Consider the following 22,677-nt stretch of genomic DNA (forward strand, 5'->3'; position numbering starts at 1 on the left):
ACTATTCGAAGACTAAAGGTGTGTGCCACCACACCCAGCCCTGAAAGTACTTTTCTTTTTCTTTCTTTCTCTCTTTTTTTTTCTTCACTAAACCAATAAATACAAACAAGCTATAAACATGTTATTGGTCCAAGCAGTTTGGGGCAAAAAGAGCCCAATATTTCTTCAAGATTTGTATAATTCAATATTTGCCCCTTACTATTTCAAAGAGTAGACTAGAAGTGTTGCTCAAATGGAGAAGAATCATGCCTAAGAAAATAACAAGAGAGGTTGTTTATAAATAGGTTTTGGCAGTATTGTTGCTGTTAACTTTCCATTCTGGAAACCAAAGTTTAAAAACAGGCAAATTTGAAACATTCCTAAGGAACCTACTAATGAAAGAAAAGAACATGTGTATTCATCACACTAACTTTATTGCAAATACGTATGTTCATTAGGAAGATTCAAACTTTAAAAAAAATCCCAATAATGAGAAAAAATTATCTAGGAGTATGCAGGTGTGATTTAGCAGTAAACACTTGCTATGAAGGAGCAAAGCCCTGGGTTTACTTTCCAGTAACTGATAGCATTAAAAGAACTTGGTAATACTAAGTAATGGATCTAACATTACAGACTGTGTCTTCATTCACAAAAGAAAGCAGTGATTATTTAAGAATTGTCTCCAGACCAGCAGGTTAGCTCTGGGGATAAGAGCAGTTGCAGGGCAAGTCTGGCTGCCTGAATTCCACCCAGAGGAACCCATGGTTGAAGGGAAGAGTAGACTCCGGAAAACCATTTGCTAACCTGCACACACACACACACACACACACACACACACACACACACACAGATGCAGACACACAGATATGTACACATATACATACACACATTATACACATACATACACAAATACAAACACACAGGTACACATACAGACTACAGACACACAGACAGACAGATGCACACACACAAATAAAAACAAAATCCTTGAAAGAAAAGTTTGAAAAAATTCAGTAAGCGACCATCACATATACAGTGTAAAATATCAAATCTGAGTGAGTAGCACCATTACTATACTCAATATTCACCATTATTTTTCTGTGATGTGGACACTAAAAAAAATCTCCTCTCTAGCTATTTTGAAATACATAGTATTGTAGCTATAGTCACTCTGCTGTACAATACACTACTGCATTTATTTCAACTCTTTGTAGTTTTGTCTTAAACTCTTCCAACCTCGCCTACTCCATTTTCCAGTCCCTGATGACTACCATTCCACTTCATCCATTTTTGAAATCAACTTTTTTGGGTATCCTACAAACAAGTGATATGAGGTGGCATTTTTCTTTCTGTGCCTGGCTTATTTCGCTTAATGGCCTCCTGTTTCATCTGCACCACTGCAAATGACAGGATTTCATCATTTTTATGGCTGAAGGGTATTACATCGTGTACAGATAGCACATTTGCTCTATGTAGTCGTAAGTTAATGAGCCCTTGAGCTTTGCCCATATTAAGCAAAATGAAGGAGTGAGTGCAAAAGTCTGTTCAAGATATAGTCTGCATTTTTGTTTTTGAGGGTATGTATACCCAGGAGTGAGAAAGCTGGATTACTTTCTTACACTCTCAGTTTTGTGGAACCTCCACTTTCTCCAACAATGCCTGCGCTGACTTACAGTTGAGCATTTAAGCTAGGCAAAGCCATGTATTTGTTGCTCTAAGGCAGTGGTTCTCAACCCTCCTAGTGCTGCAGCCGGTTAACACAGTTCCTTAGGTTGTGGCGACCCTCCCCCCCGCCAACCATAACGTTCTTGTTGTTGCTACTTCATACCTGTAATTTTGCTACTGCTGTGAATCATAGCATAAATATCTGTGTCGTCCAATGGTCTCATCTGACCTCAGAGGAAGGATCATTTGACCCCTAACAGGGTTGTGACCCAGAGGTTGAGAACCACTGATGAAAGATTTACAGACTAGGAGACCTAGAGATGTTGATATTTTCTTAAAATGTGATGGAGCCTGGTATCCTTCTGTAAGTCATTTAGTATTGTTTTATGACTATATTTTAATGTAAGTCAACAGTAAGCTCGCAGAACACACACTCACACACACACCCACACACACACACACAAACACACACACACACACACATTCAGCAAGACTGTATCTTGCATTAAGAAAGAAAATATTGGAATACCTCATTTTTCTATTTTTGTGTCTGTTGTACATTTGATTGTTATTGAAAATTCTTGGGGCTTTCTTTTCTGTGTGATTTGTACATAGGAGCTTGAGGTTTCATTTAACTGATAAGTTATTAATCTACACTCTTCTCCATAAATCTCTAAATGTTGTGTGTCAATCAAAATAAAACAATAATTCACATATGCACATTTGTTCCCAGCCCTGATCTGAAAGGTCAGGGTCCTTGACCCTGCCTCCTGCCAAGTGTTCTGCCCAACACTTTGGAATGTGAACTCGCTTGAGCTAGCTAGTTCTTGCTTAGCATAATTTCACTGGTCGCTTGTCTGTCTAAGGTAGTCAGGGTATATTAAAATAGTCTAAAAATAAAATCGCAATCAGTCAACCATACAGCCACCTTCCAAGGGGGAGGAAAACAGCTCCTTCTCCCAAGGGCCTGAGAAAGATCAGCTTACAAGGCTCCAGCATTGCCTAGGATCCTTCGTCCTTCATCTTGACACAGCCACAGGCCTCTGGGACGGACATTTCACATCAGCCCACAGCCAAGGCTGCTCTCACATGCACTACAATGTATTCGGTTCTTCTCCTACCCTGGCTTCTGATTGGGAGCCTGGCAGTTGGATAATGACCTTCAGGACCCTCGCACCCTTACAGTTCTTTTTTGTACAATCCTTTCTGCAATTTAAGGTCCCTGCAAGAGGGGATTGAGGAAAAGTGAAAGACTTGGCACTCTCATCCCCAGGTACCTGCAACAGAGGCCAATAGCATCAGAGACCAATAGCATCAAAAGCCAGTAACATTCCAGCTGGGCTGGCATCTACCCATGCGTCCCTTCCCGACAGGCTGCTTGCTGCCATGAAGGATCTTCTTCAGTACTCCGCCTGCTTCTTCGCCCTTTTCTCCACTGGGTTTCTCATAGCGGCTACCTGGACGGACTGTTGGATGGTGAACGCTGATGACTCTCTGGAGGTAAGAAGCCAACGACCTCGATTTTGATCAAAAATGTCTGTCAGCCTTACTGCTAAACATAGACTTCAGGATGTCTCTTGGGATTAATGAAAGTGAGGATAGCCAGCAAGGTGAACTGATCTTTACTGAAAGTTAGCACTGTCAGCCTTTTTAATCCTGACACTCATCTATGAGGTAAGCACTGTTGTCCCATTTCACAGATGAGGTAACTAAACAATCCATCTATTTTTCTAAGGATACATTTTCACATCGTGCCTGCCACAGAATCCTCCAGAAATTCACCCTTCCTTTTCTATGTACGAAGCAAAGTATGGGTATCTTTCTTTCTAAGATAAGTGTTTCAACCTTGATTGGCATTATTAAGAGCCCTGTGAGAGACATTCTAAAGCTGATTTTTCTCAGGCGTTGAACAAGTGAACTCTGAGAAAGACTTTCTAAAAGACAGCTAGTAACCTCAGGCCTTTGGAAAAGTGAACTCAAGACATGTAAAATCTACTTCGCTGGTGTAGCACGGAGACAGACGTGTGACTTTAAGCAGGGAAAAACACTCAGTAAAAATGTCTTCCCATTGTACCTCAGCGTTCAGGAACAGGCATGGACTTCAGAATGCAACTCCTAAAAATGATTATCCTGCAAGACTGTCGCCCACGGGTGAGATGGCTGGGTGAACTTACACTTGAGAATTCGATTTTTCTCACTGATTTTTTTCAAGTTGAAGTTTAAAAGGTTTTGCTGTGGTAATAATAGAGATGTGAGCGATGCAAAGCTGAACAAAATTCAAATTTTCCAAGTTAACTGCTTTACCTAAGTAAGAGTGAGAAAAATGCAAGCCAGATAAACATTATGAATTGGGGGAACTCAGAAGAATGAAGGGTGAGCTTACCTTTCCTTTTCTGTACATCCTGGAAAACGCTCCACACTTACTAATAATGGTATAGACTCATCTCAATGAAGCTTTTAAAAGATCGGCGGGGGGGGGGGGGGGGGTGGGAATCATATATGTTTATTCTAGTTCTGTTTACAAACTCTCAAGTTGGAGTTAGAAATGAAATTCACAATTTTTATTTCTTTTGTTGTGCAATCTTTCCCATTTTTACCTTTTTTGTGCTTAAATTTCCTCTTATTTCTACATGACATTTCAAAACCAATAGAGTTATAAATGCCTCCTTAACCCTGAGAGGATATATTTCTAAAATGTGTTATAAAACAGAAGTCCTCTGGGTTGTCTGCTATGCGGTGAGTCGGGGGACGAAGTTCATCTGAGTGGTAATGAAGAAAATAAATAAATAAATAAATAAATAGATTAATTAATTAACAAAACAAACAAACAAACAAACAAACAAAAACAGTGCCCTTTGGACAGTCCTCAGGGGAAAGCGTGGATCAAACACCATGAAGCTGTTAGCTTCTCATGATCCAGGCTGCCAGTCATAAGTGATCAATAGAAAAGCACTTTGCACTTGAGCACCCTTTAAATTGAGTTTTTAAAAATGTTCTTAAAATATGTAAGATCCCATCCAAACTCATTGGTTAAACATTTTCTAAAAGAGTTTGAAAGTCTTTTTTGCTTCTAGTGAGAGTTGTGACCTTCAGTTAAGAAACAGAGTTTTAAGAAGAGCCAGACTGTACTCTTCTAAGAAGAGACAGGAACCCCAGCATTGAGGCACCATCTTCCTTTTATTTTAGTTTGACGATCAATTTGTCATCTACATTTTACAAGAACATCGCCAGTTTAAGTGAGTGAAATGAGTAGTCCAAATTATTCACTTTAAATAAATTCTTCCTATCCTTGGACAGAATGATATTCTTTTTTTTTCGTTTTTTGTTCATTTTCAATACATCCCAAATACAGTTGCCTTCTTTCCACTCCTCCTAGTCCCCCACCACCCTCTCCCCCATATCCACTGCTCCTCAACTTTCCTTCAGAAGAGAACAGTCCTACTTGGAATATCAACCAAACACAGCTTAACATGATGAAATGAGACTAGGCACAAAACTCTCATACTAAGGCTGGATCCTCTGTATGGAGGAAAAGGGTCCTAAGAGCAGGCAAGAGAGTCAGAGACACCCCCATTCCCATTGTTGGGAGTCCAACAAAAACACCACGCTAAACAACCACAGCATGTACGGAGAAGACCAAATTTAGTCCCATCAGGCTCTGTGATTGCCATTTGTTTCTGCCTCCTACAATCCTTCCTCGCTCATCACAGGTTCCCTGAGCTCCAAGTGAGGAGACTCAGTGGAGATCTCGATTTGGGCTCTCCTTGGTTCTCGGCTTCTGAAATGTCTTTCCTATTTTCTCTCAGTGAAATGTGTTCTCCAAAGATCCTGCACGTGGCAACTATCCTGTAAGCATTATCTCTGCTCCTTCCCCCCCGCATTCTCTGTTCACAATCTCTATCAATATATTTAAAGGGACGTAAGTATCTCCTAATAATTTCTTTAATTGGTCAGGATAAAGTTTATTTGTGAAAAAGGTTTAAGCTTCTCATAATCACTGGCCCATTGAGGCTGTTCTCCCTCGTTTACATATTACCACTGGTCCAGGCTAGCATTTCACTTTCTTTATAAACAATTGTTGTAGGGGGAAGTTTAGTGCAATAAAAATATGTAAATAAAAACATTTGGAGAGGTAGAAGAATTATTCTGACTCGTAGCTTTGTTAATATAAGCATGTTGCTTGGAAAATTGGTTCTTTGGTTCAGTTCAACTTGGTAAATACATAAAATGTAGGTCACGAAGAAGCACTATGCATATGATACCAAAAGAGAAAAAGCTAAAGCAGGAATGCATCTTGCCTTTCAGGAGGAGACACTGAGTGCATAAAGAATAAAGATGAGTATGAACTATAACAAATGACACAGATCAGTTCATATATGAGGAGTAAATGAGCAGAATAATGATGGAGCAGAGATGATAAAGCTGTCGGTCCCCATTAGGCATATTGAAATAGTTGCCGTGAAAGAAAGGGCTTTCAAGCTAAGGCTCCTAATGATGCAATTTCAAAGGGTAGAAATGGCAGCAAGGGCTTTGGATGACGGAACAATGTGGCAAAAAATACAGAATGAGGAAAATCTCTGGGTTTGTAAAAAGGATATAACTCAAAGCAAGAGGGAGAAAGAATTCATATATTCTAATGTTTTACTTTCTTTGAACAACTGTTGGGAAAAAGCAAGTGCAATCAAAATATGTAAATAAAGACATTCCTTGGTTTTACTTCTGTACACCTGCCATGAAGGATAAAATTCTTTGTATTTAGTAAAAATACTTTTAAAGAAGAAAGAAATAGCCCCCAGGAAAAACACTGGGCATGACCCAGCACAACAGGTTGAGCGGCACTCCTCTCCTCAACTTCCTTCAGTCTGTTGTTCCTGCAGAGAACTGCTGAAGAGGATGGTTTGAAAGTCTTTCAGGCCAGTGGTGACTCAGCTTTTAGCCCATAGTAACCACCTTCTCTTGGGCAAATCACATTCTTTGTCTTCAGTTCTCCTTCCTCAAAACTGAAGATGGAGTTGAATTCAATTGTACTTTTGTTAGCCTTTTTTTCTTTAACATCCAGATTCCCTGACTGTCTGCAACCCCTGAGCAATGGCTAGTTATTGAGGGATCAAAGATGGTCAGAGCTTTCCCAGGGGGAAAAACTTCCATTGGGAGTTCAATGTGAATAATCTTTAGCTTCGCTCTTGTTCCGTATACTCATTTTCTTATTCCTACTTTCCTACCTTGCTGTCCTCAGTCTAGCCTCCATCTCTCTGTACTTCTCTCTTCCTCCCTCCTTCCTCCCTTCCTTGTCACGTTCCCTCCTGTCCTTCCTTGTTTTCATTTTCTCTTTCATCCCCTTTCCTCTTTATGTTCTTCCCATTTCCTCTTGCCCCACAAATATTCTTTAGCACCCACAGTATGGCTGTTCCTGTAGTGGATTCCTGCTTATGTGGGTTGTGCACTCTGAAGCTTCTATAGATGATTCTCAGTGTGGTAAGAGACAAAAATTTGTGAGCACATAGTCACAGTTCAGCATGCCAAGCGCTTGGGCTGAGTATGAACAACCATGAGTGAACATTTCACTCTGTCTTGGATAATCAGTGGAGTCTTCTTAGTAGTTACATCTAAACTAGGAGTTGAAAAGCAAGTGAATGGCCAGAAGTAGAAAGTGTTCTAACCAAGCAAATGGAATGCACAGGAATATAGGTGTGATTGTGCTGTATGTCTGTGATATTATATATATTTTCTGATGTAGGCAGGAAATTACAGGGGCTAGGTAATCAAAGGCTTAAAGTATTATGCAAAATATAGGTCCAAAACCATAGGCAAGAGTGCCTAACTGTAGACAAATGCACACACGTCTTTTAGTAGTATCAGCCTTTCTGGCTGCTCATGGTGGGTGGCTCAAGGGGGTAAAATGAGCAATGGAGAGGACATTCGCATATACCAGGAAGAAAACAATAGTTGTGTAAGATAATGGTAGTAAACATAGGAAGGTGTGGAAAGATGTGGGAAACTCTAACTTAGATTGATGTGATTGGTGATTGACTGCCTGAGCACAGGAAGGTAATGGGGGTGAGGGGTGGGGAGAAAAGCCAAGTTTGAAATCTGCCTTACTGACTTGGGGTGGTTTAGGGGATCACTCACCCAGTGCTCAAATGGAGATGGGAATTTCTATACTGAAGTCACGGAGTAAGCTCCCTAGAACAGCATCGGTTTTGTTCCAGGCTCAGCTTAGCATGGGGGCAGAAACAGTTCTTCCAGGGAGATCTTCCACAGTACAAGGCCAATAATAACTCAGATGACTTAGCCTCTTGTGAGGATTCAATGAGCCCGCATACACAAAGTATTTACCGCAACACCAGGTAAACACGAATCAGTCAATAAATGTCAGATATATAACGATTAATTCATAGTTCATTGTTTTGTGTTGTTCTGGGGGAAGAGATGACATTTTGTATAATGTTCACCAAACTGCGAGATTGAAGAATGAAATTCTGCTCTCATTTCCGCTATTGATCCTCATAGAGAAATGTTGTTTACTTCTCTGGGCAGCGATTTGCCCAGCTTTATACTTATGACTGATTATTGCTTGGCTCAAGGAGCAAGGCAGACAATGGAGACCTGTAGCAGACGCTATCTATCTGCCAGTGAATGCTCAAAATGAATGAGGGTTAGGAGGATTAGTCACATTATTATGGTGCTAACTATCTTGTAAGATATGCAGTTATTTATTTTCTTGCTGGGGTAGAAACAACACTTTCTTAAGAAAGTTGCTGAGGTCTCCATTATCAGAAGGGAAAATAATGTTTGCGTGGGATGATTCAATTTTCAGTTAATTTTTTTTTTGTTAATTATTTCCTGGAAACTGCTATACTCTGAGCACTGTTATGATTAAATTTTTATTACTTTAAAAGAAGATTATTCACATTAGAATTTATTTCACCCTCCTAATCAGGTTTTCTCCTGGGATTTCTATTTGCCTTATGGATGCTATAATTCTTCCAGACATAAAGTGCATATTAAAATTATTATATATATATGTGCTCTGATTATTTATATACCAGTTTTGCCTCCTGTTTGATTTCAAATTCTCTTAGTAGATGTTTGAAATCAACAGTAGACTTATCCAGGTCACGGTTTCCTACTGCACGGAGGTCCACATTACAGGAACTTAGGGTGCATTCAGACACATGAACTCGGGGCCGTTTTTAATAATGTATGCCGTAGTGCAAAGAGAATGAACAAAAAAAAATGATCTTTGAGGATTCACATTAAACCCAAAATAAGAAATATGTCTACAGTGAAACAAGCATCTTTTCAGAAGCAAGGTCTTATAACTTGTTACAATATCAAGAATTAATACATGCTTTTGGCTAATCTTTTTTTTTTAATAAGAATTTCTTTAAGGAATAAAGTTCTAGTCCCCTGTGGTGTTTAACAAAGCTGGTGAAAAACTCTATTTGGCCTAAATGGTGAGGCTTTTCTGCTTTGTTCTTTAAAGAGAGAAATTTTTAGAGGGCAAGGAAAAGATACCTAATCGTTATTGATATATAATTTGTGACCTCTGATGTGGAGCAGTTATACTCACTGTGATGCTATGCTATTTTATGAAATCATTGCAATGCATGCAACAAGATAATTAAATCAAAATTTAAGTGTTTACATAGGGATGTAAGTCATTTAGCCAGAAGAGTTCTGGTAGCTGGCGCCACAGGACAGAGAAGCCTTAAAGGGCAAATGCTTTGACATTCCAAATAGCCACTTTCAGGACTAAGGAACTAGTTTGTGACACTATAGCTCACTGGAAAATGTCCTCGTTGATATAATTTCTAACGGGATTTAGAGCAATGCTAGTTCAGTGTAAACTTTCCAGTCCGAATACAGTGATTCCAGTTCACAGATTTAACTGTTGTGACTTGTTGATTCTGCTTAAAAGCACCTAGGAAGCCAGGCACAGCACTGCATCTTTATAATTCCAGAACTCAAGAGCCTGAGACAGGAGGATTGCTGCAAGTCTCAAGAGAGCTTGGGCTACTGACTGAGTCTCTGTTACATCTAACCAGAAGGAAAAGGAAAATTTAACAACTGACCATATGCACATGGGAAGCAAAAAGTTCCTCGTGTGGTATTGACCACTTTGCACTTCAGACCTTAAGGCAGTTAGGGTGCATTTATCTGGACTGACGTAAAAGTGACAGACTTTTTCCTCCAGAAAATATCTGTTGAGCATCTATTAGAGTATATCAAGAAGGGATGGAATCCTTGAAGCAAGGAGCTACATCTACCCTGCTTGTTGCTGCCTTCCCAGTATTAGTTGATGTGCCGATTAGAACATGACAAGAGTCCAGTGATACAGATCAGAACACGGCATTGTAGACAAATTCCTGTGGGATCGCAGCAGGAGGAGATAAACTCCAGGTGGAAAGAACACGGAGGGATGTCTTTGAAGGGGAGCTTGAATCCCAGGTAGAAGTGTAACAAGCCAAGAGCAAGGAGCATTCGTTTTCGTATACGCTGGGTTTGAAGAGTTCAGTGTACTGGGGAGCCAGGTAGCCGTCGGTGCATGAGTGAGGTGGTCTTTGTGGGGATGTGATGAGAACAACCCCATCTGAGTGCAGGCAGCCTACTCACTGTTGCTAAATGCTGCCATCCACAAAGAGGTCAGGAGACAGCACTGACCAAGGAGGTAAGGGAAGAAGGGAACCCAGGTATCTGGGTTGTCTCTCCCACTTTGAGGACTGGTGAGCCGACGGGAGATGTGCTGTGCCTTTTGCTTTGTTGCCACCTTGGAAAACTTCATCTCCTTGTGTGGGAAATGATCCATGTCTCACTCTCCAGAGAAATGACATCACTGAAGCATAAATTTCTTCAGCATTGCTGTCTGTGTTATTTATACAAATCCCAATTGCATGTTAAAAAGGAAAAAAAAAACCTCAAAATTAGAATTCTCTATTTCAAATGACCTCGTAAGATTAAAAAATTTAATTCCCGTTTTACAGTTTTTGCCCTTTCCGAAATGTTAGCCACACTATTTAAGCACTGGTTAGCCTTTAAAGAGCCTTATTTTAAGACTTTGAAGAACTTCCGTTGGCTTGCCTTGAAAAACAGTTGCTAATAAGCCATTTTATCACAGGCAGTGAGGTTGGCTGAAAGTAATAGACTATAGCAAGGAGGGATTTCATAAAATGATAACATAAAAGTCCTTTAACCTTGTATTTGTGCACAAAGGCACCTTTAAGGGTGTCTGCAGTAAGTGCTGTATTAAACACAGAAGTTTAGTTAATTACAGCCACTATTCTCACGTATCTTAGCTGAGTGTGAATACCAAGCGATTTAATAGTGTGCCCCTGAGCATTAATACCTAATGAAATTGGATGCCTTGTTTCCTCTAATGACCTCATTGCTTTTCGAAATATGGTCATGGCAGGTAAATGATCAATAGCCTTGAAATTGACACCGTCACTGGACTGTAGCTGAATACCCTGCTTATTAAGGATGGTGTGTGAGTTACATCGTATATGGCAGGAACGGTCTTGTATAATATAACAAGAATGCTTTGCCAGCTGACTGTAGAAAAATGTGAACTATCACTGACTGCAAAGCAAGAGCTTCGTGTCCAAGATGCACCATTCTAATCAGGGTAAGCTGGATTTGTGAGCTGAGAGACGGAAGACGTGGGAACTGAGGAGGTCTGCTTCTCTTCATAGGATAGTGAGGAGGTCTGCTCTCTTCATAGGATAGTGGAGACAGGATGTGGCCTACCTATCGGTTTCCTGGGGCTGCCATCACAAATGACCTTAAGGAAATTATTCTCTCATTGTCCTGATGGCCAGAACTTTAAAAATCAAGGTCTTTGCAAGGTTCTGCTCCCTGCTGCTGAAGCTTCAAGGGATAATGGCTCTCAGTCATGCCAGATTGCGGTGATTGGGAGTTGTTCATGACCTGTGACAGTGTGTCTCCAACACTGCAGTGGTCCTGTGGTCCCCTTCCTTCCTGCCTGTGCTTTTCCTTTGTGAACATATGATGAAAACATCGTTATCCATTAGTTCAGAATCCACTTGGACATCCGATGCGATGCCCTCTTTTCAAGCCCTCAACTCAGTTATATCTGCAGAGTCATAGTCATAGGTTCTGAGGACTAAGGATTGAGTCATTGAGGTTGTCATTTATTTCATTACGTCTTCATTTTTACTATCATCATTTTTAGTGAAACTCAATATAACCACTGCGTCAGTCACGGTATTTAGAAATTTACTACCATTTTCATTTGAGCTAATAATTTATAGAGTATATTAGCAATTTTTTAATATTTTTAACCAACCTATCATTATCTCCCTTATACAGATAAGAAAATTGAGATTCAAAAAAGAGAAGATTTTACCTAAGATTACAACATAACTATTAAAAATGTCAGTCTGTGTTTAAAACTTTGAGCATATGTGTGTGTATGTGCATATCTTTCTTTAGAAACCAATGTGTCAGGTTTCCAAGATGAATTTGCCTCATTAGAGTTTGACCTGTGTGTTCCCCTAGGTCACATAATCTTGCATAAAATCTAGAGCATTACTTCCTATTTGAATGTAGGGACAGTCCGCCAAAGTAGTGATTTGAAGGATGAGAGCCTCAGCATGAGAATCAAGTTAGGGCCACTTCACTGAAGGCTGTCTTCCAATACCCAAGTACCAAGTACGGGATACCGTATCCTGAAATAGATTTTTAAACACGGTTGTAATTATACCATAAACAAGGCTTGAGAACACACACACAAGGACAGTTCAGTTGGAAACTTGTCTCCTGCATCATTATTGAGTGTGCTGTTACAGTATTTTTCCTTCTCCACTCCTCCATTTTCTTATTTGTAAATGGATGATAACAGCTTATTAATGACCTTTAATAAACAAAAGACATAACAATATGGTTAAATAGCCCATACTTTAAAGTGTAGACTCAATATAATTGTTGCTCATTACTGGTTGTAAGTATTTTACACAAAAGGCAATCGTGAGAGTGTCAGTAGAGTTTTAGCAAGCCCCAAATAGGTCTAGGGGCAAGAGTTTCGGAGAGTTCATGTTACTGTGCAACTATGCTCAAATTAATAGGATTTACTTTTTCAAAAATGTTCTTCTGTCTTTTCCCTTCCCATGGACACCATTTCAATGCCTCTCCCTTTGCAGCTCTTTCCCACCTATCATGTTATTTATTCTTTGGGAATGGGCTTTAAATTTGACTTTCTACAATAACTCTAAAGGTTTTCTAAGCTAGCTTTAGATTTCCAAGGTAATGGGATCTGTAATTGAGCCTGAAGAAACAATTCATATTCATGAGCTCTGTCAAGAATACTTGAAACTGGTGTCTGTTGAGATGTTTACTATTGTTTTTAAAAAGCTTATGACGACTTACAGTCCACCGATAAAGAATTAGAAGAATCAGAACACTGGTACCTTTTGGCTCAAAGTGGACATTGTCATCTGCATGCCAATTTCAAATAAAAGTGCCTTACAGCTGTCTAATTATATTAGATTACTTCTCAGTTCCTTTATATTCATGTCATAGCTTAAACATTTGCAATATGTCAGTATAGCAGAGAATAAGACAATCAGGAACTCTCAGTCATTTATTGTTGCCTTTTTTCATTTGCTGGTTTTCTTTGCTAATTTTAAATTTATGAACCTCATATAAAACAGCATCTTTCTTCATGAAAGTCAATGACCATAATGAAGATTCATTAATGTGTATTGCTGATAGACTTGAGACATTAACATTATCATCTATTGTTTCATAGTTTTATTTATGAGTAAATGTTAGCACGTGGAAGTGAAATAGATTACCTTTATGTTAAAGCATGGCTCAAAGACAGAAGAATATATTCAGTTCTGGTTTTATCCCCCTCATCCATGACTTATTTTTCCACACGCCCCCTCCAGTCAGGAAGTAAATTCATTTCTTGGCCCAGCAAGCCTATCATTGCCATTATTTAAGGGAATATGTTAAAATGGAATTGCTGCTATATAAATAGAATTCTAGTTACTGTGCTTTGATAGCAAACATGATAGCTAAGTTTTTACTTGGCCAAGAGGAAATGAAGTTGGTTCTATGAGTTGTCTCACACAGTGTCTTTTCCAACCTTCAGGTGAGCACAAAATGCCGTGGCCTCTGGTGGGAGTGTGTCACAAACGCTTTTGATGGCATTCGCACGTGCGACGAGTATGACTCCATATATGCAGAACACCCCTGTACGTATACTGTAAACCTTCCTGTGTACCAGGAGGGGTGTGCCAAGGGATCCTAAGCTCAAGTTTATGTTTGTCTGTTGTATGGTCCATAAAGGCTTTATTTAATTTCAAATATTAACAGTTAGAAATGGATATCATTTTTGAAATGTGAATTGAAACATATTTTATCATATTTCACCTTTCATCCTAATTTTATAAATTACTTATGGTAAAAATATTATCTTAGCTATGAAGCAAGGGACCTGACTCAATGCCTTATAGACAGTAGGCTTATACTAAATATTTCAGAAATTAAAACTTACCCTCTGGGTGTTGTGATTTTTATCATTAGAATTGACAAGCTAGATGAATAGAATTTATTGATGTGTTTCAACTATGACTTAGCTCAAGTATAAAATTTGCTGGTGTTTTTCACTTGAAGATTTGCTAAGACAGAGTAGCAGGGACAGCGTGAGAGAGAGACAGACAGAGAGAGAGAGACAGAGACAGAGAAGAGAGAGAGAAAGAGAGTGAAAGGCAGACAGAAGATGCGAAATGCTTAAATGAGAATGCCAGCACAGGTGAGGTACCATTAGCCTCTCATTGGAGACAACTCTTTCATTTTCCTTACTCTTAGCTCAAAATCTTACCTAGATATTAGCAAGGTCATGTTCCCATGAATAAAGCATCTTTTAAATTAGCAATCCATTGCTGATGCTCTCAATCCTTCTCCACAGGATTGACTTATTCACTTAGAACTTTGAACCATGCCAAGAAATACCAGTCCCACTATTAAGGGAAAGGGCTATTATGCCTTTCAAAGCCAATGATTGGTGATGGTTCCACACAGTACTGAGATAAATGAAAAGTTGGTTCTCTGGAATGTGCTATCTACCCAAGACATCTGTTTCAGTCCAGGAAAAGCACTTAAACAGAGCATCTTCAAAACATGTTCGTCTGCTGTTTGAAAGTTTGGTGTCTGAGATAATTTTTGCCATAATTTATCAGGTCTTTTAATTAAATTTTTGCTTAGAAAATCGTAGAACTTCCCCCTTTCCACCGTATATTAACATTAACTTTACACACACACACACACACACACACACACACACACACACACACATATACACGCACGCACGCACGCACAGAAAAAATCCTGATTTGGCCAGAAGTGGTTGGCACACACATTTACTCTAAGACTTCAGAGGCAAGGGGAAAGAAAACCCCTGAATTCAAGGCCAGCCTAGTCTATAGAGTGAGTTCCAAAACTGCCAAGGTTACAAGAAGAAACTGTGTCTCAAAAAACTAAAACTAAAACTAAAAAAAAAAAAAATTCCTGGTTTGATGGGTAGGAATGGGAATTTATGCCAGGCTCTCATTCTATCCCCAAAATATAATGTGTAGACAAGCTCAGAAGACAAGCAAGAAGGTCCCAGATTATTATGAAGATAAAATATAATTAGGATATAATGAATTGGATATATATATATTAATCTTTTCTATGATCTAGGTAACATAATAGTGGTGCATACCCTATTTGTGATGTAATTTCCTTTTCTCTAGGATTTAGGATCAAACACAAGGTCTTTGCATGCCAGTACAGTGTTCTGCCTCTGAGCCGTAACCCCAACTTTTCTTACGTAGAATTCTTTGTAGCTACCACTCAGAGTTTTGTTTCCACGGCTGCAGTTTCTTTATGATAGTTTTGAATTTCATGAGAAATTATAGGCATTATCTAATTGATGTCTGTATAAATATAAATCCTGAAGTCTGTGAGTAGCCTTATGTTGCTGTGTCTAATCTTGAGTTCTGTGATATTCCCACGGGAGTTAACCTCTCTCTCTCTCTCTCTCTCTCTCTCTCTCTCTCTCTCTCTCTCTCTCTCTCTCTCCACTCTGGCCCTGTGCTCCTCCAGTGAAGCTGGTGATAACTCGAGCACTGATGATTACAGCTGACATTCTAGCTGGCTTTGGATTTATCACCCTGCTTCTCGGTCTTCACTGTGTGAAGTTCCTACCAGATGAGCCACACATTAAAGTCCGCCTCTGCTTCGTTGCTGGGACCACATTACTCATTGCAGGTACAGGTCTTGGTTTGTTTTATTCAGAAACCCTGAGGCCCTCGTCATCCTTGGGTTGTGCTATACGGATTGATCATTTCTCCACATTTAAGACAGTTTATCCATATCCTGCCTCCCAACAGTGTATAGCTCATACATATACCCAGTAAATTTATTTAACAAACTTAACATTGTATAAATTTGTTTAAGAAAGATATTTAAGACTCCACTGAATACTGTTTTTTTTAATAAATCAGAAACGTAGAAATAAAAGTTACTGAAGAAAATTCTTGTAGGTTCTAACAAAAGAGATCATCAAATTAAGTGGTCTGAGATAGTTAAGGATTGAAATCATTGCCTAGAATTTGTCTGCAATACACATAAATTTTTAAAGCATGCATTCTACTTTGAAGTTTGACAAAAGGTATTTCCAAATTAGTTGACAATTTTCACAATATTATAGAAATGGATGGTAACTTATTTTTTTTTATTTTTTATTTTTTTTATCAGTTACATTTTATTAACTCTGTATCCCAGCCGTATCCCACTCCCTCATTCCCTCCCAGTCCCTCCCTCCCTCCCTCATCTCCACCGTGCCCCTTTCCAAGTCCACTGATAGGGGGGACCTCCTCCCCATTCATCTGATCCTGTTTTATCAGGTATCTTCAGGACTGGCTGCAAAGCCCTCCTCTGTGGCCTAACAGGACTGCTCCTCCCTTCGGGGGTGGGGAGACCAAAGAACCAGTCATTGAGTTCCTGTTAGAAATAGTCCCTGTTCCCCTCACTTTGGGAAACCAATTGGTTACTGAGCTACCACAGGCTACATCTGAGTGGAGGTTCTAGGTTATATCCATACATGGTCCTTGATTGAATGTCAGTCTCAGAAAAGACCCTGTGCCCAGATATATTTGGTCCTTGTGGAGCTCCTATCCTTTCCCCATCAGACTAACTCCCCTTCTTTCTTATGATTCCCTGTACTCTGCCAAAGGTTTGGTCATGAGTCTTTGCTTTGAAAACACTGCTAGTTAGAGTCTTTCAGATGCTCTCAGTAGACTCCTGTCATGCGTTCAATGCACATCCCATCTGTCTCTCTATTTGTAATAGCCAGAACCTGGAAACAACCCATTAACGGTGGAATGGGTACAGAAATTGTGGTATTTTTATACAATGGAATACTACTCAGCAATCAAAAAGGAGGAAATCATGAAATTTGCAGGCAAATGGTGGGATCTAGAAAAGATCATTCTGAGTGAAATATCCCAGAAGGAAAAAGAAAAACACAGTATATACTCACTTATATAGACCTATAAGATAGGATGGTAACTTATATCTGTTTCTAATGGCTTTAATAGCTTTGGTTAGAATTATAAATGCAAATAATGTTCAAGATAGTACCAACTCTTAAGGAGGGAAGATTTTTTTTTTCCTCATAGGGTAAACATTTTTTTTAAAAAATACTCTTTCACCATATTGCTTTGTCTTACGCTTGTCACCTTTCTCTTTTAGATCTAGACTATAATATACAATTTGTACTTAAAATAGCAAAATCTGTGTGCTATCATTTCAAGCCACTCAGTTTTTAGAAAGGCTAATCTGTGGGCTATAGTCAAAATGTAAAAGGAATGCCATTTCTCGGCCCATTCTGACATGGTGTGAAATATGGTGTAGTAGTTACTAGAAAAGAAAGGCAGGTTTTACATGGGATTTGTTTATCTCTCCTCCCTCTGCTCCCAGCACACTGAACAGAACAGTATTGGGCATAGGTTCCATGTAGGTATTTATATTTACATGTCTGCATTTCTGGCAGAGCCTAGTTGAACGTGAGTGTTGACTGTGTATCTGGGACACCACGTATCCCGGTTAGGGTTACTATTGTCATGAAACACCGTGACCGAAAGCAAGGCTGAGAGGAACAGGTTCATTCGGCTTACACTTCCATTACCGAAAGAAGCCAGAACAGAAAGTCAAACAGAGCTGGAACCTGGAGTCAGGAGCTGATGCAGAGGCCACCGAGGATTTCTCATCATGAAATGCTCACTGGTTTTCTCATCATGAAATGCTTAGACTGTTTTATTTTTTATTTAAATTTTTTTATTATTTATTGCAATTTATTCACTTTGTATCCCAGCTGTAACCCCATCCTTGATCCCTCTTAATCCTGCCCTCCCGTCCTCTCTCCTTCATCCTCCCATGCCCCTTCCCAGGTTCACTGATAGCAGAGGACCTCCTCCTCTTCCATCTGACCCTAACCAATCAGCTCACATCAGGACTGTCTTTCATAGTCTTCCTCTGTGGCCTGGTCAGGCTGCTCCCCGCTCAGGGAGAGGTGATCAAAGAGCCAGCCACTGAGTTCATGTCAGAGACAGTCCCTGCTCCCTTATTAGGGAGCCTACTTGGAGACTGAGCTGCCATGGTCTACCTCTGTGCAGGGGGCCAGGTTATTTCCATGAATGATCCTTTCTTGGAGTATCAGTCTCAGAGCAGACCTCTAGGCCCATATTTTTTGGTTCTTATAGAAGCTAGGACCACCAGTCCAGAGATAGCACCACCCACAAGAGTCTGCCCCCTCCCCTATCATTACTAACTAAGAAAACGTCCACAGGCAGATCTTATGGAGGCGTTTTCTCACCTAAGGTTCCCCTCTTTCAGATAACCCTCATTTCTGTGAAGTTGACCTAACTGTGCAGCACAGCAGCCTTACATGTTGGTGTTGACTTTGTATCTGGGACAGCACAATTTGCTTTTGAGTGTTAACTGTGTATCAGGGACAACATGGTGGCATGTGGGTATTTGTGGGTGTTGGCTGTGTTTCTGAGACAGCACAGTTTATGTAAAGATGTTAACGGTGTATCAGGCATAACTTCCATCATGGATATTGGAAACACAGAATTTTTTTAACAGCATTACTTTCAATTGAAAATTAAGGTCGAAGTCCCAGAGGGTGGTGGCACATGCTTTTAATAACAGCACTCAAGAATTAGATAGATCTTGGTGAGTTTGAGGCCAGCTTAGTCTACATAGTGAGTTCCAGGACAGCCAGTGCTATGTAAAGAAATCGTGCCTCTTTAAAATATTTTTTTGAGACAGGATTGAGACCAGATTTTAAAATAGAAGAAAATTAATGTATAATGAAAAAAAAAAGAAGTTCTATGTAATTTGTTTCATGTTCTCTCTGTTTTCAAATTTTGTTTTTAAATATTTTCATTTATGAAGCTGTCATGAGCCACATAAGACATTCTGTTGAAGGACAAGCCATATGCATGCTGGGAGCCTCAGGAGATCACAATGGAAGTAATGATTTGTTTTACCTAGCTTTGCAGTAGCTGTCCTATCATCGTAGCATAAAGCGTTACATATTGTGGCAGTGTCGGCACAGATGAACACACACAAATACAGCATATGCAACTTGGTGATGGTAATGCATGGAATGTTGCAAGACTGAATATTTAACACATGTTATCATTAGTTTAGAGTCCATCCATCCACTTATAAAAGTGTTAAAAAAAAGCCTTATGGCTGACTCCTGTTGCTCACGGCTGCTGCATTTCTTCACTGCATTGCGTTGCATTGTTTTCTCTTGATGTTGACCTCAATTCAATGTTGTTTTGTTCACCATCGCCTTGGAAGCAATGAGCTATGATATTTTTGTATATGTGTAAGTGCACACACACACACACAAGCATGCCAAGCAGCTCAACTGTACGGCAGGCCATCACACAAATTCCTCTGTGAAGGGACACATGGCTGTTCAAAAATAACTTTGGAAAAATGGGAAAATTGTAAAAAGGAAAATCATAGTGATCATTTCAGGGTTCAACAAAGAGCTGAGCAGTGCATCATTTCATCTCGGTGTTTTGTTTTGGGGAGAGGGAAGCTGAGAGGCAATGATCGAAGCTGTCAAAACCTCTACTGTCCGTGAATCACCATAGCGGTGTTACTGTTTTCCAGGGCCCTGTGTGTTTCGAAGAGTAAGCCGGCCCTTTTGAGAGAGCACTCTGCCTTATTCCTGATCCCCTTCATTTCTCTCAGGTGCCCCGGGAATCATTGGTTCCGTGTGGTACGCTGTGGATGTTTATGTCGAACGCTCTTCTCTGATTTTGCACAATATATTTCTTGGGATCCAGTATAAATTTGGTTGGTCCTGCTGGCTTGGAATGGCTGGGTCTTTGGGTTGCTTTGTGGCAGGAGCTCTCCTCACCTGCTGTTTGTACCTCTTTAAAGGTAAGGGCAAAGCGGAGTAAGAGTCTCCCTTTCACTGTCACCTTCTCCAACCCAAAGGAAACACATCTCATCAGAACAAATGGCTCTGATACCCTTCACATGTGCACTTGTTCAAAGACAAGTGAATTGCATAAAGTCAAGGTTTTTTCCCCCATAGTAGACACTAATGGAAAGGAAGCACAGAGCTGTAACTCTGTCTTGCATTCAAACTTTCACTAGCAGTTTATGTACAATGATCATTGTCGTGCATCCAACTTCAGTAAATTAGCTAAATTTATGTTTAAGTTTAAAAGGAGAACCTGACTAAGAGCCAGTAAATATTCACTGGTAAAGAACTTCATGTATGATATCAGTTTTCCAAAAATCTACCTAAAATACCAAGATCCCTTCATAATAAAACAAAGGAAATTATTTAGCCATATTTTCAATCTAAAAATAACCCTCAGGTTGAAATACTCAGAACTTAACCTGAGATTTAGGATTCTTAGATGATTTCAACTGAGACTCCTGTGTATGTGTGTGTGTGTGTGCATGTTTTGTGTGAGAAAAATTATGTATGTGCATGTGTGTGTTTGTGTATACCTGTGTATGTCTTTGTGTGTGTGAATGTATATATTTATGTGCATGTGTTTGCATGTATATATGTACATATATGTGTTGCATGCATGTGAGAGTATGTATGTCTGTATCTGTGTTTTGCATGTATGTATGTACATATGTGTGCGTGCATGTGAGTGTGTGTGTGAATGTGTGTGTCTATGCCTGCATGTGTCCATGTGTGAGTCTTTGTTTTGGAGAATAACATAAAATGACTATTTTTTTTTCATTTTGAAAGTTAAATGGGTCATATGTATTTCTATTTCTCTTGGTTTATCTCTTTCATACAGATGTTGGGCCTGAGAGGAACTATTCTTATGCCATGAGGAAGCCCTATTCAACCGCAGGTGTTTCCATGGCCAAGTCCTACAAGACCGCTAGGACAGAGACAGCCAAAATGTATGCTGTGGACACCAGGGTGTAAAATCTGCCAAATATCAATCTGTGTTGTTTAATTAACCAATCAATGTGGTCAAGCTAATAAAATTACTGATCGATTTTGGTGCATTTATTTATGTTTCAAATTCGACTTCATTAATTGGTGGTTCAATCAAAATATTTGATTCCTCTGTCACTTCTCCTGATTTTCTCTGCTACCCCCCCACAGTCTCCCTGTATTTTAAGTTAAGGCTGAGAGAATGTAGAAATATGTTTCATATGTCTTTATTGCTTTTGGAGATTATGGCATGGTGATATTAAAGAGAAATGATGCTTCAGAAACACAAAGCAATTTTAAACAGGTCCAAGGTTCTAATTTTGAAAGGATTGGGAGCTCTTAGCTCTCCCTGACTCAAAGCACAATTTTTATACTCTCCGGAATTCGTCAATAGCTTGAAGGAAAGTTATTGTTCTAAATTTAAACTTGTATATCAGAATCTCCCATACTCAGATATTATTAAAATGGAAACAGAAAATACCAGCATCATGTATCAGCCTCCAGTGGGGGCTGCAGATTGGAACTTCCACCTCACACTCTAAATGCCAATGGCAAATGCTAAGATAACGTTGGAGTCAAGAGTGATGTCTCCTCATAATTGCAAGAGATCATAGTAAACTTTTCATAGCACCCCAATCTGCCTATACATTGTCAAATTACTGTTCTACTGTACAGTATTTTGAGCAGGGATTCAGTCACATGTAGGTTGAAAATCTAAAGTGTTCCACATTAGAATTCACCTGGTAGGATACTCATACATCACCGGATGCTCAGCATCCAGCTGCTGACTAGACAGTACATTACCAAATGTGGAACATATTCACTGATTCTAATATTCTAGAGTGATTCTTGAGTCTGCTGAAGAAATTCCTCATGAAATATGTGCAGTTTGTTTTTAGAATAAAGAAAAAAAAAGAATATAAACACCTAAAGGAGCCAGTGTAGACTCTTAATGAGTTACATGCATATTTATAACATGATCATCTTGAATATTTCAAATCATTAAGTTCTTTGGAAGGTAGACAATTTAATCTCAAATTTCCTGATTTCTTCTAATTTGAACAGATAACATTACTACTTCTGTACTATCCTAAAAAAAAAAAAATCAAGCAAACTAAAATTTAGTTCTTTGGGGAATAAAGGGAAATAATTTGTGAATCTCCCCCTCCGTTCCTCCCACCCATACAAAGAAGCGCTTCTAACTCAGAAAGCTGAGAACAATGTAAAAGGAAAATGACGGAACCCACTGTGTGTGCTGAACTCACGGAGATGTCACAGGTGTCCTCTTACTATCCTACTCTCTTCTGGAGAGATTAATCTCAGCACTAGGAACAGCTGGCTTCTCCCATCACATCCCATGGATGTCGTTAAAGGGTGATTGACACATTAAAACTTACAGATTGTGGGTGCTACTAACACGAATATTATTCTGCGCATTTCAAAACATTTTGTGCTTTTCTTCTTCAAGTTTGTTTGTTTTAATTTTGAGTATTGGTTGGGGTGCATGGGTATATGCCTGTCTG

The 22,677-nt window shown here is 39.4% G+C and overlaps 1 protein-coding gene across 1 annotated transcript; it reads left to right on the plus strand.

The window, feature by feature from the left end:
* Positions 1–2,573: 2,573 nt before the first annotated feature.
* Cldn16 (claudin 16) lies at positions 2,574–21,216 on the plus strand. The gene is made up of 5 exons (XM_060370155.1): positions 2,574–3,144; positions 13,760–13,862; positions 15,757–15,921; positions 19,930–20,121; positions 21,009–21,216. Exons 1-5 carry the CDS (start codon positions 3,031–3,033, stop codon positions 21,140–21,142), a joined length of 708 nt encoding a protein of 235 aa, XP_060226138.1. The 5' UTR covers positions 2,574–3,030; the 3' UTR covers positions 21,143–21,216.
* The last annotated feature ends 1,461 nt before the right edge of the window (positions 21,217–22,677 follow it).

The sequence above is a fragment of the Meriones unguiculatus genome, chromosome 17 (genome assembly GCF_030254825.1).
Source record: "Meriones unguiculatus strain TT.TT164.6M chromosome 17, Bangor_MerUng_6.1, whole genome shotgun sequence".
Classification (NCBI taxonomy): domain Eukaryota; kingdom Metazoa; phylum Chordata; class Mammalia; order Rodentia; family Muridae; genus Meriones; species Meriones unguiculatus.